Source organism: Panthera leo, chromosome E2 (genome assembly GCF_018350215.1).
Source record: "Panthera leo isolate Ple1 chromosome E2, P.leo_Ple1_pat1.1, whole genome shotgun sequence".
NCBI lineage: Eukaryota > Metazoa > Chordata > Mammalia > Carnivora > Felidae > Panthera > Panthera leo.
Genome location: NC_056693.1, coordinates 1,984,563 through 2,000,581, shown reverse-complemented (window position 1 = coordinate 2,000,581; position 16,019 = coordinate 1,984,563). Strand labels below are relative to the sequence as shown.

Here is a 16,019-nt window from a genome sequence, read left to right as displayed (position 1 = left end):
ATAGTCTTCATGTGACTCCTTCTAAGGGAATGTCGAAGGCATTTTTGTCTTCCTACCATGTTTACCTAGTAGCATTGCATGAGTTGGATTTTTTGCTCAGTTGCTTTCGCAGAAAACGAGTTAACAGTGGCTTCAAAACCACAGAAGCCCTCATTCTCATTCATGTAAACACCTGTGCTTGTCTCATTCATGTAAACACCTGTGATCCTGGTGTCTGTGTGCCACAAAGTCATCCTGAGACCAGATTTCTCCTATCTCATTGCTCTGTATGCCTCAAGTCCTCCGATCCATGCAGCTTTTTAAAAAAATTTTTTTAACGTTTATTTATTTTTGAGAGACAGACAGAGACAGATCATGAGAGGGGGAAGGGCAGAGAGAAAGGGAGACACAGATTCTGAGGTAGGCTCCAGGCTCTGAGCTGTCAGCACAGAGCCTGATGCAGGGCTCAAACCCATAAGCCGTGAGATCATGACCAGAGCCGAACTGGGGTGCTTAACTGACTGAACCCTCTCTATCACTTCAAAAACATTACTTTGTTGAGACATTTGTGGGGGGGGGAGTTTTAGGAGAAGTTTGCTGTGCTACTAACATATCCTTGAGGATTAAGAGTCCTCTTCTACTTGGGAATACCAGCCTCTTGATCAAATGCATAAGCCCTGGGAGAGACATAAATTGTCCAAAAAGAGAAAAGGGGCATGTGATGAGCCAGTCAGATTACATAAATTTTTGGTGATCACGTGGGTGTGGCAGACACACCCTTAGGTGATCACCAATGAATCACATCCTCCTTATATAATCCCCTTACCTGAATGTGGAAGAAACTTGTGATGTATTTTTTTAGCCAAAAGAATACGGCAACGGTGATGGGATGTCATTCCCATAATCACTTGAGATCTACTCAGTGAGACAGAAAACATCCAGTCACTTGGGTATCCCAGGTTTGGGGTAGCAGGCTCTCTATAATCCTGTAGGTCTCAGCTCCAATGCCACCTCCTCAGAAGGGTCTTCCCTAACTCTCCCATCCAAATTAGGTCACCTCCAGCTCACTCTCAATCCCCTCCTTTTGTTTTATTATCTATGTTGCATTTACCACCCTTCTGAACTACTTACTCAGTTTGTTTGGCCACAAATCCCCATCCCCTCCCTCCAAATATAACCTCCAGGAGGGCAGAGCTCTGTTCTCTTCAATGCTGTGTGTACTGTCCGGCACACACTAGGTGTTCAATATGTGTTCCTCCAAACAAACAAATGTGAAGCAGAACCACAAAAAACCAAAAAGCCAGAGCTGCACTGGTGTTATCTAGAGTCAGGGGGCTGGGACCCCTGAGCCCTTAATGGTTTCTAGTCCCCTCTCCACAGTTATTTATGCCACACCTGCATGGCATCATGGGGCTCCACAAACCCAGTAGGGACAACCCTTTCCCTAGTCAGATTAACTAGTGCAGTTGAATCCAGACCACCACCAATTGGAGGACAGTCCATCATTTCACACTCCACCAGGAAAGAAAAAGGCACCGCCAATCGAACTTTGACACTTTGTCAATAAAACACATCTTGGTTTCCAATATTAAAGTGTGCTGCTCAGCCTTCAGATCACAGCCCAACTATCACTTCCTGAGCACCCCTGCTGGCGAAGCTGGGTCATTTTCCTTCTATACTCTCAGAACTCTCCTTTCTCCAAAACATGCATTGCAGTGTCAGTGAATTGTTTAGCTATTTGTTTACAAATCTATTTCCCCATGAGAATTAAAGCTGAATGAAGGTAGAGATTACATTTGCTTGCTTTGTGTTATCCAATAGCGTGATGGAAAACCAGCTCTCTGAAAAAAATTGTAGCATTTGCTAATTTCCATGGTGTAAATAACCTCACCACAGCTGATGTCAAACTATGAATCTATAGGGTAACAACTGGTTTGTAACATTTTCGAATGTTAGTAATTAACCCTCGTGAGATGTGCTAGCATGCTCCAGCACCAAACACGGTGTCAGTGAAGAATAGAAACTCAATAAACAATTGGTTCGTGAATGAATACGTTCATGTTAAATCACATTGCACGAATACGTAGCAAGTCCTTGAAACTTAACACACCTACACGCAGTCTCTATTTTTCCTCCTTCCCCAGTTTTCCTGTTCCTTCCCCAGTGTTCACCCCATTTAGTGCACTGCCATCCATCCATCCCCAGGGCAGAAATCTAGCAGGCTACTGATTTCCCTCTTACCCTCACCTCTCCCCATCACACTCCACTGTGTCCCTCCATGTATGTTTCAAACCCATGCATTTAACACCAGGCCTTGACCACCATCCTAACCCAGCACACACCATCTCTGCCTGGACTATCCCACAGGCATCCTCCCTGATCTCCCTGCCTTCACTATTACCTTCCCAAACTCCCCTCCACCCAGAAAACATGGATTCCTGTTTAGAATATGAATCACATCGTGCTATCCCTGTTGCAGCCCTTCACTGCCCTAGGCTCTCCATGTGCGGAACCCCATCCACCTCTCCAGTTTCCTTCCCTGCGCCCTCCCCTGCATCTTTTATCCCAAGCTATGCTGGTGTTATTTCAGTTCTTCAAACACGTCAATCCTTTCCCTGCCTCAGGGCCTTTGCACCTGCTCTTTCCTCAGTTCAGAAAACCCTTCCCTACATTGGGGAATTGCTGCTGCTTCATATTTGTCATCTCTTTCAAAAGACCTTTCTAAACCACCTCTGAGTAGCACGGCCCTTCCCATCCCTTATCATACTTGGTTCTGAGACAAGGGGAGTTTACTCCGCGGAGGACGCAGCCGCCGCGCCACAAGGAAGTGCGCCTGTGCGCAAGACTCGGGACTACATTTCCCAGAGCGTTCCGCGCGCGGGAGGGGGGGGGGGGGGGCTGGCGCACTTCCGCTTCCGAGGGGGTCAGGCGGTGCGGCGGGGTCAGAGCAGCGCGGGTGCTGAGCCTGTGGCTGTGCGTGTCAGCGTGTGGTGCGCGTGGCGGGTGAGCGAGTGCAGGTCTTTGTGCGCGCACGCGCGTGAGGGCGGATCATAGGTGGGCAGGCGAGTCCGTTTGTGTGTGCGCGCGCGAGGGCAGATCACAGGTGTGCGTATGAGTGCAGGTGTGTGTGTGTGCATGTGCGCGTGAGGCCGGAACACAGGAGGGTGTGCGAATGCAGGTGTGTGTGTGCGCGCGTGCATGTGCGTGAGCGTGTGAGGGCGGATCACAGGCAGGCGGGTGAGTGCGTGTGCGTGTGTGTACACGCGCGTCAGGGTAGATCACGGGCGTGCGAGTGCAGGTGTGTGTGTGTGTGTGTGTGAGAGAGAGCACGCGTGAGGGCAGATCACGGGCAGGCGAGTGCAGGTGTGTGTGTGCGCACATGAGGGCAGATCACAAGCGGGCATGTGAGCGCGTGCACAACGAGGGTAGAGTGTGGTATGTAGAGGGTAGAGGTTTGCCATGGCTGAGTTGGGGGTTCGTGCGGTGGGGACGTAGTCCTGAGCGATTCTGTGTGGGAGGGACGCACCCCCGCCTGTCGGATGTCCGCGTGGACAGGGCTGACACATACCTGCCTGCGGAAGTGGTGTGTGTGTGTGTGTTTGTGATCGTGCACAACGGCACGGGGGTCTCTAAACCTGTGGTCACACCCATGTGAGTCCATGCTCATCGCCCTTGTGTCTGAGGTTCTGGGGGCGCTTGTGGAGTTCTACTCGTGGGTGGTGCATGCGACGGACCTTCCATTCCCGTGGGGAACACAGGCCAGGGACGGTCGTAAAACAACGCCGTCACTTATGAGTGCTCTGAAGAAAACACCAGAGGGCACAGGGCACAGCGACTTAGGGCTGGGCCACTGGGGCAGTTAGAGACCCCCTCCAGGAGGGCCGTCTGGGCTCAGCCCTGAGGGATAATCATATGCTGGAGGAGAAGCTGGAGGAAGAAGGTTCTAGGCAGGGGGAAGGGCAAGGACAGAGGCCCTATGGCAGGAACGAGGTCGGGATGCTGGAGGAACGGGAGGACCACCGCTGGCCAACACAGGTTAGGAGGCCAGACCAAAGCCAAGAGGCGGGGGACGCACCGCGCTTAGTGAGAGGCCACAGCAGATAGGTGGCCAAGGGTGTGGCTACAGGGAAGGTGAAGAACCCAGGGCCAGTAACACCATCTGCATTCACTAGCTCATGGTATGCCTGCCACGTCCTACAGGTACATCCCATTCCTATCCCCATTTCCCAGACAAGGACACTGAGTCTCAGAGAGAGGTCATATAGCTAGTGGGTCACAGATGGGATTCAAACCCAGAACCCTGGTTCCACACTTCCAGTTCTCAGCTTGGATCAGGCCAGGGAACAGTGGCCATTTACCCATTCCTCCAACCCCAGAAAGGGAGGTGGCCCTTCTGGGTCCCAGAGGAGGGGCTGGCAGCATGGCCCACCAGGGCCCCGTCACTCACCGCTCTTTCCTTCTCCACCAGGAGAGGGTCTCTGAAGAGCAGGGCATGGTTCTGGGCTTGCGACTGCGATGCCCCTGGTAAGTCGGTCGATGTTCTGGGCTTATGACTACAAGGCCCCCGGTAAGCCGGCCGTCTCTGGTCTTCCCTGGAAGGGCCCCTGGGATCTGAAAGACAGGACGTGGCTGCAAGTTGGACACAGAGCACACCCGGCCCAGGCAGCAGTGTGCCGGTGGGTGCGATCCGTTAGTCAGCGGATATCCACGGGCCTCCTGTGTGCCAGGCGCTCTCGGGCACTGGGATGCAATTCTGATGCTGACTGACGAGGCTCCTGCTTGCGTGGAGACCAGGAATGACGGAGACATTAAAGAAACCCGCAGGCGTGGTCATTCAGGTGGTCACAAGTGCTGTGCAGAAAGTAAGGCCGCAGTGGATCAAGCAGAGTCCGAGGGCAACATTCATACTAGCAACACGAGGCCAGTGTTGGGGGACAGCCTTAGCTGGGCTGAGTAGGGGCACCCTCTTTGGCTGCAGGGTCTTCCCATGTGCCACAGTGCCCACCCTCCCTGTTTGTTGGTCCCCAGCAACTGAATCCCAGGTGCCTGGTGTAAGTCGACCCCAGTAAATCTTTGTCACACTGAGTGCATTGCAGTTTCCTGTACAGCCCCATAGGAAGGCCAGGTTCCACGAGTCTGTGAGCTCTTCTGGCTCTTGGACCGCCACGTGCGGCCTCAGCCATGCTGTGAGGAGTCCTGAACTTTTCTCTTTTGACTCCCCTCCCAACCCCAGACTCCCTTTCCCTGTGACCATGTGAAGGGCTAGTCATTCCAGGAGCTGATTGCTCTCCAGGATGCGGTGGTAGACTTCTCCCAGGAGGGGCGGGGGCAGCTGAGTCCTGGCCAGAGGCCCTGTACTGGGACATCATGCTGGAGAACTACAGGAACCTGGTCTCACTGGGTAAGGGCAGTGATTTTTCAGTGACCTCAGACCCCACCTCACTGCATAGAAGCCAGGGGGCATCGGGAATGTCAGCACTAGGTTGGGATGGGGTTCAGCCACTCAGTGCCTCTGTTCATGGTCTTTCCACCCTGTTTCTCCTGAAGCGCCCACCTCTCTGGATGAACATAATGGAAAAGCTAAGGGTGACTGAGGCTTCTGGCATGGCTGGATCTAGGAGCTCAAGTGTTACTTTCTGGCCTTAGTTTTCTTGGTCCTCCATAGGCTCTCACTGTCTGTTTCTCAGTTATGTTTTCTCCTCTCTTAGCCCCACTCCCAGGCTGGCCCCTTCCACTTCTGGCAGCAGTAGGCTTTAATGACGCTCAGTGGTCCCAGCAGGGTGGGCGCCTCTCTTTCCCAGAAGTTCTAGCAGAAGCCGCAGACCTGAGTGCCATCAGACCATGTCTGTTTTCTCTCTCTTTTTTTAAATGTTTATTTATTTATTTTGGAAGAGTATGAGCTGGGAGGGGCAGAGAGAGCAAGGGGAAGAGAGAATCCCAAGCAGGCTCCACGCTGTCAGCGCAGAGCCTGACACGGGGCTCGATCTCATGAACCGTGAGATCGTGACCTGAGCTGCAACCAACAGTCGGAGGCTTAACTGACTGAGCCACCCAGGCACCCCTGTTTTCTTTCTGAAGCCAATGGCTGAGGCCAAGAGACCGGGCTTTGTAATTGGCCGCACTTGGGGTACCCAGTACTGGTAGCCGACACCTGCTGAGCACTTGTGTGCCGGTGTGTGGGGGAAGGGAAGAGGACAGGCTAGATGGGGCTGGCAGGCACAAGGGCCCAATAGTCAGAGTCCCCTTGAGGGGTGCCCGCAGAGAACACACTGTGGACATCTCAGCTCGGTCTAAAGCCCTGTTTCTGCCTCTGGCTCTCTTTGTCCCTGTGGTAGGGCTGACGGCCCCTGTGTCAGTTCCTCAAACTTGTTTCTACCACACCCTGATGAAAGGTGCATTTTACTCCCCAGCTCACTGCACATCCTATGTCTGCATCTGATACGACTGAAACGAAAATTTCACAAAATGATACTTACCCTTATTATACACGACAGGCTGTTGTTCCATTCTGTTTCATTTTTTAAAACCCCACGTCACAGCCCACTACAGCAGTGGTCGAACCGGGAGAAGTTCTGCCCTGAGGTGGAGTGTAGCAGGGTCTGAAGATAGTTTTGGTTGTCACAGCTGAGAGGGTGCCATCGGCGCCTCGTGGAAGTGGCCGGGGATGATGCTTCACATCCTACGATGCCCAGGACGGTCCCCACACAGAGAACTACGTGACCCAAGAGGCCAGCAGTGCCAGAGTTGGAAATGTGACTCAGCAAAGAACAGCAGCTGCCTGAAACCGTGTGTTCATGTGACCCAGCACCGCTGAGACCCGGCTGCGAGGTAGTGTGGGCTCACTGCAGCCCACGCGGACTCCTGAGACCCCCAGATCCTGGCCCGCCCTTTCCAAGTTCTCCTTTTCCCGGACGACACGTTCCGTTCCTCTGTGGGTCAGCCCTGCTTTACCATATTATAATCTGTGCACGCTTCCCCTGTTCCCAGCCTGGACCTGACGTCCAGCCTCACCGGAGAGCCGCTGCCTCAGAGTTCTCCAAAGACACAGAACCAATAAGCTGTGTGTGTGGAGTGATTTATTTTACGAAATGTCTCATGCGTTTCTGGGGCTGCCCAGCAGGCTGGAAACTCAGGCAGGGGCTGATGCTGCAGTCTTCAAGCAGAATTTCCTCTCGAAGAAGCCTCAGCTTTTACTCTTAAGGTCTTCAACTGATTGGATGAGGCCCACTGACATTATCATGGATGATTTCCTCTACCTGAAGTGATTGTAAGTGCTAGCTACATCTATAAACTAGCTTTCTAGCAACACTTGGATTCATATTTGACTGAAATCACTCGGGACTGACAAATAAGACTAACCATCACAACTGGTAATGGAGCAGCCACCTTGGTTTCAGTGTCTTGCCTCACATCTTACAGGCGTTTGCAGTTTTGAAAACTTTCTTTCAGACCGGGACACCGGGCCTGACAACAGGGACACCTTCAAAGAAGAACGTCTCTGGAAAGTCCCCAAAACAAAGGACCTGGGGACCTGAACTTCATAAAGACCTGCAGAGAGGACAGCCTCCCCAAGAGGCCAGTCCTGGTGACATCTCTCAGCATCTTCACAGAGAAGAAAGGCTGTGGTGTCCTGAATGTGGAGAGCCTTCAGCTCCAAGCCCTTCCTCACATAACACGGAAGATCCACACTGAGGAGAGACCCCATGCATGCAGCCAGAGGGCAGGCCTTATTCACCATCAGAGAGTTCATGCTGGTGAGAAACCCCGTCACTGTTATGAGTGTGGGGAGGCCTTTAGTGACCAGTCATCACTCTCCAGCCAACACGGAGGACCCACACTGGGAGAGACCTTACAGATGCAGTGAATGTGGAAAGGCCTTTAGCTGGGCCTCATCCCTTGATCTCCCATCAGAGAACTCATACAGGCGAGAACCCCTACAAGTACCCTGACTGTGGGAAACCCTTCTGGTAAAGGTCCTTCCTCACTAAGCACCAGAAAACCCATTTGTAGGAAAACCTACAAATGCAGTAACTGTGAAAAGACTTTCAGCTACAGCAACTCCCTCAGCCTCCGCCAGAGAACTCACACTGGGGAGAACCCCTACGTGTGTGAGCAGTGCGGGGACACTGGAGGGAGAGCCCCTACACATGAGCAGTGCGGGGACACCTTCAGTACTGCTCCTCCCTGACCAAGCACCAGCACACCCACAGCATCAAGACACCCAAGAGTGTAAGGAGTGTCTGAGAGCCTTCAGCCATGTTTCACCCCTTAAAGTACATCAGAGGACCCATACCAGAGAGAAACCCTGCACGTACAGTGAGGGTGAGGAAACACCTCTGTGGCAACTAACTTCCAGCAGTTCTTACTAAGACTTAACCACCCACACGAAACTTCAGAGCTCGTTCATCATATCACATATTAGTCTTGGGGAAATGCCTTGGGGTTCCCAAGACCACCCCCCGGTTCGGTGACTCAGTAAGAGGACTCAACTCAGCACATAATCATACTCGTGGCTAAGAGTTACCATAGCAAAAGGATACAAAGTAAAACCAGCAAAGGGAGAAGGTGCACGGGGTGAAGTCCACAGGGAACCAGGCACAGGCTTCCAGAAGTCCTCTCACAGAACACATGTATTTCCTCTAGCAAGTTGTAACAACACTGCTCCCCCATCTCCTCCAGCATTTAAGCTATTTCCTGACCTCAAGCCCTTTGCTCATGCTGTTCCCTCTGCCCAGAACCCTCTCTTCCCCGTGTTCCATGGCTGATTTCTCATAAGTCCACCTCTTCAGAAAGCTTTCTTCAGACCACCTGGTCTAAAACTAGCCCTCCCAACTGGCACTCCCTCTGCCTTCTTACCTTGTTTTCTTTTTCCTTGTAGCACACACCACCTTGTTTTGCTTATTACCTTTCTCTGTACTGTGCACTAAAGTTTGAGAAATACTGGTTTTCGGGATCAACTTGAAAGCCCATATGCCTGTGGGGGCCAAGCACATCACACAAATGCACGAATGCCTTTAGGTCAAGATCACCTCCTGATCTGCCACAGGCCCCATTAACATGTTCGCACAAAATTCCTGGTCCCTGTTTTTTCAACCCTTGGCTTCAGCCTTTGTTTTCAAAACTTTAAGTTCTGACAGAATCTCCTGGAGGGCTTGTTAAAAGACAGTGTGCAGGGCTCCGCTCCCAGAATTTCTGATTCCGTAGATCTGGGATGGAGCCTCAGAATATTCACTCCTAACATTTTCCTAAGCGTACTGGTTTCCCGTGACTGCTTTCAAAAATGGCCACAAACTTGGTGGCTTAAAACAACAGAAATTTCTTCTCACAGAGTTCTGGAGGTCAGAAACCCAAAATCAGTATCACTGGGTCCAAATCAAGATGTCAGCAAGGATATCATCTGGAGGCTTTCAGTGATGATCCTCTGTTGCCTCCTCAGCTTCTGGTGTTCCTTGGCTTGTGGCTGAACCATTCCAGTCTTCAAATCTTGTGTGCACGCATGTGCATGTGTGTGCATGTGTGTGCATGTGTGTGTGTGAAATCTCATTCTGCCTCCTTATAAGGATATATTAATGACATTTAAGGCCCACCCAGGTAATCCCTCCATCTCAAAATCCTTAATCAGATCTGAAAAGCCACCTTTTCCAAATAAGGTAACATTTACAGGTTCCAGGGATTAGGAACTGGTCTCTTTGGGGGCCATCACTTGTCTGCTATACCAGGTAATGGGGTACTGCTGGTCCAGGGACCACACATCGAGAAACACTGCCTTAAACCCATGGGCTCGGTAACAGCACGGCTTGGGAGTCACACGGCCTGACTTTGACTTAGTTATGACACCACCAGTTTCTAGCGGCCCTCTTGAGCAAGTGACTGCCTCTTCCAACCTATTCAACTCTGTGTCCCTACCTGGTCAAGGCATGAGGGTTAGAAACCAGCAGAGGATCTGACCCCTAGTGAGTCAGATGCGCCAAAATGGGGCCTACGGAGCAGACATGGCCTGCAAAGGTTCTCTGTTCCTGCTGGGTTTTTTAAAATTAGCTGTCCCCATTAAAATATTGGGAGATGTCACATACAAATTGAGCATTCCAGCTCAATTTTGATTTCTTGAGAAATCAAAAGATTCTGTAACAGGAGGTTCTTTGTTTGGGGTTATCCCCCTTCCTCCTCATGACATTGCCCATCCTGCCCCCTGGCTCCCTTAGGTGCGCCTCATGGAGGTTCTTTGCCGCTCAGATTGCTTCTTCTCTTTATTCCAAGCCTATCTTTTTACCTGAGAGGCTGAAGTGGGTGAGGTGCCAGGCAGTGGGTCCTGTACTTCCTTCCTCCTCCAAGATCCCACCTGTAGGAGACCTAATTATGGCCTGGGCGCCAGCACTGAACTCAGAGCTTCCCAACTGCAAGCGTCAGGGGGAGGAGAGATTCGAAGCCGAGGTGGGGGCACGGTTGACCCCACTGAGGTGGCATTCGTAAGTCTCTGTGTGGGCGCACACACGCACACACACCTACCCTTACTGCTAGGCATCTCTGAATTTCCTGGGGAGAGAGTCCCCGGCTCTTATCAAGAGCATCTCTGGCCCCCAACTGCTTCTGGAAGTCTGGGGTTTGGTTGGCTTGAAGGCATGCAATGGGGGCAACACCGAAGTGACCCCATTCCTGGGATGCTGGCTTTCCTTTTTTATATGAGAACTGTAACAGAAAAAAGAAAAGCCCTACACAAGGAAACCCACAACTGCAACAGTATTATAGGAATGGCTGAGGAAAACCTGTGACCTGATGAGAAGAAAAGTATAAAACCCTCATCAATACACGAGTTTGAATACATGAAAGGACATGAAACAATGTTAATTCTTTCTGATTTATTTATAAGTTTACTAGTCACCCAAAGGCCGTTTTTAATTGATAAACATAAGTGTTCATCTGGAAGAATAACAATTCTATATTTTTCATATAAAATACATATAAATACACTTTAAGGCACAGTAATAGAAAACTCAACTATAAGGCTATAAAGAAGAGTACAGATCTAAGATACAATAGGGCAACAAGCAAATGAAAGTAGATGGTCCAGATACTAGATTCCGCACTATACAACAATATGACTATGAACCATTTACTGATAACTGATATTGAGGCAATTTACAATGGGTAATTTTGATCTTCTCTTCATGCAATATACCAAAGGGAATTCAAGAGTAGTTAAAGGAGACTTAAAGTGAGGGGTGCCTGGGTGGCTCAGTCGGTTAAGTGGGCAACTCTTAATTTTGGCTCAGGTCATGATCTCAGTTCATGAGTTCGAGCGCCACACTGGGCTCTGCGCTGACAGCATGGAGCCTGCTTGGGATTCTCTCTCTTTCCCTCTCTGCTTCTCCCCTGCTCGAATAAACTTTCTCTCTCAAAATAAGTAAATAAACATTAAAATAAAATAAAATTATGAGGGGTGCCCGGGTGGCTCAGTTGCTTGAGTGTCTGACTTCAGCTCAGGTCATGATCTGGTCTGTGGGTTCAAGTCCCACGTTGGGCTCTGTGCTGACAGCTCAGAGCCTGGGGCCTGCTTTGGATTTTGTCTGTCCCTCTCTCTCTGCTCCTCCCCTGCTCATGCGGTCTCTGTCTCTCAAAAATAAATAAACATTAAAAAAACTAAATAAATGCAATAAAAATTGGATGCACTTTCCCCTATTAAATTAGCAAAGTGAAAAATGCTGTTAATACATAATGCCAACAAGGATGTGTGGGACAAACACATTACAGGCAGCAGCGCAAACTGGTGTAATGTTTTCAAAGGAGCTTGGATGCATCAAGAACCTTTAAACAATCATAGCCCTCCTGACCCAGTGATTCCCCTTTGGCAAAACCTATCTGAAGGAAAGAATCCTAAGTTTGGGAAAACATTTCAAGCACCAAAATGCTCATTACGGTATCATTTGCAATTATGAAAAATCAGAACTAAGTCAAACATGCAGACAACACAGGGAAGGCCCCACACAGAAAGCTCTGGTGTGGCTATTAATGAAGTGATAACAGACAAGGGGGTGAAAAAGCAGGGTGTGGGTGTAGGACTGGGTGGAAATAAGATCCGCTATTGCATGCATGGAGTGAGCACAGCTCCATGAAAACTTTAAACACCTTACAATAGGTAATACAGTCACATGGGTAGAAACGGCAGAGGTACTGTGAAAACCAGACCTTTCCCCACTGCTCTCCAGGGGCAACCATTTTCATGAATCTAGTTATCATTTTTAAATTATAAGAAAAAGGTGTTCATGGTGCTTGGCGGGGGGTGCACAGAGGGAGGAGAACTCTACCTTTCTAAGAAATACAAATTGTCTTTTTTTTTAAATGTTTATTTATTTTTGAGAGAGAGAGAGCAAGCAGGGGAGAGGCAGCGAGAGAGGGACAGAGGATCCAAAGCAGGCTCTTTGCTGACAGCAGCGAGCCCAGTGTGGGGCTTGAACTCAGGAACCATGAGATATGACCTGAGACAGAGTCAGACGCTCTACCAACAGGGCCCACCCAGGTACCCCAAAATACAAATTGTCTTTAATGAGCCAAGTATTACTTTAAAATGGAAAACATTAACCCTTCAGAAGTGCACACTTCAAAAAAAGAAAAGTGAGTTCAGGCAAATCAATAAGAAAATGCATGAAGACCCAACAGCTAAATAGGTACAGAGCCTCAACTGTTCACAAAGAAATTTAAAAAAACATACGGGGAAAAATTCATTAGTAAGCAAAGACTCACTACTTTGGCTTATCAAATACGCTGAGTTTTTTGTTGTTTTTTTTTAAATGAGTTATCCACCAGCTACTGGGAAAGCTGTTCAAATGCTTATTTACACCAGGTGCCGCAAAGACATTCCTTTGCACATACAAACTTTGCTCAGTTGGCCTTGTCTGCCTGGAGTGAAAGATTCTCCCAGTGAAGTAGACACAGAGCATAAGTGATAAGCAGCACCTGTCAGTGACTCAGGAGGGAGGACGGTTGTCACTTATTTCCCACCCATGGACCTCCCGGCCTCCCTCTGCTACAAATGGCATTGCCCCTCCAGACACAAATTCATCAGGCTCTTTCTCCAGAGCCACAGAAATGTTCGTCACATCTCATCTAGTAATATCACTTCTTTGAAATCTAAGAAAAGTATAAATACAATGCTTTATGTTCTCTGAATCAAACCTTTATATAATTAGCCATTTTTTGAAAATGTGATTATGAAATGAGAACTTCAGATTTGCAACATGTTCTGAGAAACCTTCACCCAAAGATAAACTTCTTTGTATAGAGAATCGTTTTACTAAATGATAAAATGTGTTTCAATGTTTAAATCTGGTTTACGATTCTGTAGTTTGCTGTCACTAAGAAAACCTTAAAAAGTAAGTGAAAACTACATGAAAACAAAGCATTATGTAACAGCAGCTACTGGTAGCTGAGTATCTACTATTCACCAGACACCATTGGGCTCTTTTACACAGATGAGCCCCAGGCCTTTGGACAGTTCCAGGGGGAAGCACTGTTACCCCATTTCCTAAGGAAACAAGGTTTAATCAGTCAGCTTCCAAGAAGGGGCAAGATTTGGTGTGGGTCAGCCTGGCTCCAAAGCCCACACTCTCTCCTCTGCCAAGAGCTCTTCTACCTGTGAACAGGACTACATTTCTGGGCTTGTACTTGTTGAGATTCTGGGACTCAGGAAATTGATTAGCCTTGTTTTCCAACATGTTCTTTAATATGCTTCATATTATTTGTTTAATGAGGAAAGTAAACCTAATAAAACTATGTTAAGGGGCACCTGGCTGGCATAGTTGGAGGAGCATATGATTCTTGATCTCGGGTTGTCAGTTAGAGCCAAATATTGGGTGTAGAGATAACTTAAATAAATAAATAACTTAAAAAAAAAAAAAACTATGTCAAGAGGTGTCTGGGTGGCTCAGTCGGTTGTGTCCAGCTCTTGATTTCAGCTCAGGTCATGATCTCATGGTTTGTGGGATCAAGCCCACTCAGGCTCTGCATAGACAGCATGGAGCCTGCCTGGGATTCTCTCTGCCCCTCCCCTGGTCAAGCTACTTTGCCTGTGACTCTTTCCAGCTCTGACCTCACTCCTATTATTAGATGGGTTCATAGTGAAAATTCTTCAAGGAGAAAAGGGGTGTGGAAGAGAGTAGTTCCCTAGAGAAAAAAATCACAACTTTCAGACCTTGCTGGGATGAGGCCAGGAATGTTTCTAAAACCTTCAAGATACACATACCTTTTGGCCCAAAAATTCCTCTGCTGGGAACTCCCTCTTAGGAAATATGACTATATGCAAAGACAATAGAGCAGACTGATAAGGGAAATGCTAAGGTCCAAGAGATAGCAGGGAAGTGTAACTATAGCAGTAATGTGCACACAGAGACAGATTACAAGCAACCCCAGTTTACAACCTTAGAAGGCTAGTGAAGTAAATCAGGATACATCTACGTAACCAAGTATGAGGCAGTCCTAAAAAACAAAAGTTAGGGGCATACTTATGGATATGGGAAGATGTTCGTGGTATATTAGAATAAAGATTACAACCTCCAATACAGCGCTGATATGATTCTACTTCATAAAAATATTTTAATGTAAAAATCTATATAGATCTATGCATAGGGAAAAATATCTGGACAATTTTCTATCCCTTTTAGCAGCAAGTATATCTGGGAGAGAGAGATACAGGTATTCAAAGAAAAACATGTTATTTTATAATCTTCAAGGAATAAGGGCGCCTGGGTGGCTCAGTCAGTTAAGCGTCTGATTTCAGCTCAGGTCATGATCTCACAGTCTAGGAGTTTGAGCCCTGCATTGGGCTCTGTGCTGACAGCTCAGAGCCTGGAGCCTGCTTCAGATTCTGTGTCTCCATCTCTCTCTGCCCCTCCCCTGCTTATGCTCTGTATCTCTGTCTCAAAAATAAATAAAAACATTAAAAAATTTTTATAATCTTCAAGGAATATGCATTACGTGCATAATCACAAAAAAAATGCTTAAAACATGAGTGTTTCGAAATTTAAAAAATTAGCCCAAATAAAAGAGTAGTGCCCTATCAGATGTCAGGAACTGCATGGGAAAAGCAGGGAAGCAGGAAAGCATTATCCTCGGAAGCCCACAAGGACAGCAGCAAGCTGAAAACCAAAATAACAGGCTGAGATACGCACCATCTCAGTGAGCTCGAGTTTGTAAAATATGGAAGCTGTGGCTTATACATCTTCTGTGTGTTCCAAATAGTTCAGGGGTGACAGGCAGGGTGAGCGATGCCATGCTGTCACCACTGCCAGTTTGGGTACGAAAAAAGCATCAGAACAGACTTAGTCAAGCTGTGCTCCCTGACTTTCTCTAGTTAAGGCTCCTCAAGAAGCATGAAGCCCTGGCCCAGGGTTCTCAACAAATGGCCCACCCTGAGACCCCTCAAGAGTCTCCACTACCTCTTAATTCAAGGGTCTAAAAACTAGGCTGTAGTGATGAAGGAGGAATGCAGAGAAAATCTAGAAGAGGTAATGAAGAAGGAACTAAACAGCTGGCCTCTGTATAATCCAGAGGTGGTGAACGCTTTGAAACCTCACTGTGACTGGTGCAGTGGCCTGGAGAATGACTTGAAAAGGCTAGGCCTTTGGGAAAAACCAACACCGTGTGCCTCCTGACAGAACATAATACAGCACACAAACCACCCCCCACCCCATGACGTACTCTAGCCAAAGAAGTTGAAGATGAATCTAAATCTCGGATACTTAGAGCTAACTTAGAGAGGAAGGAGCTTAAGGAAACCACGGGAAGCAGACACATTCAGAAAGGGGGATATCCCACAGGATAACAGGCAGTTTCTTCCAGTATTATTTGCATAATCACACAAAGCTTTAACAGAAAAACAGTGCTAGAATGATGGCCCCTGGGGCTGGGGAAAGGGAGAAATGGGGAGTTACTGCTCAACGGGCATAGAGTTTTAGTTTTGCAAGATGATAAAGTCCTGGGGATCTGTTGAACATAATGTGACCGTAATTAACACTACTGAACTGCACACTTAAAAAATGTTTGAGATG

At 48.3% G+C, this 16,019-nt stretch overlaps 1 protein-coding gene across 1 annotated transcript in view; it reads right to left on the bottom strand.

Moving 5' to 3' along the window:
- The window catches only part of ZIM2 (zinc finger imprinted 2), a 78,137-nt gene that overhangs the window by 43,210 nt on the left and 18,908 nt on the right, over positions 1-16,019 (bottom strand). The window contains exon 6 of the mRNA XM_042917727.1: positions 4,427-4,590. Within this exon, the coding sequence (XP_042773661.1) occupies positions 4,427-4,590 (164 nt within the window). The remainder of the gene's footprint in view (positions 1-4,426; positions 4,591-16,019) is intronic.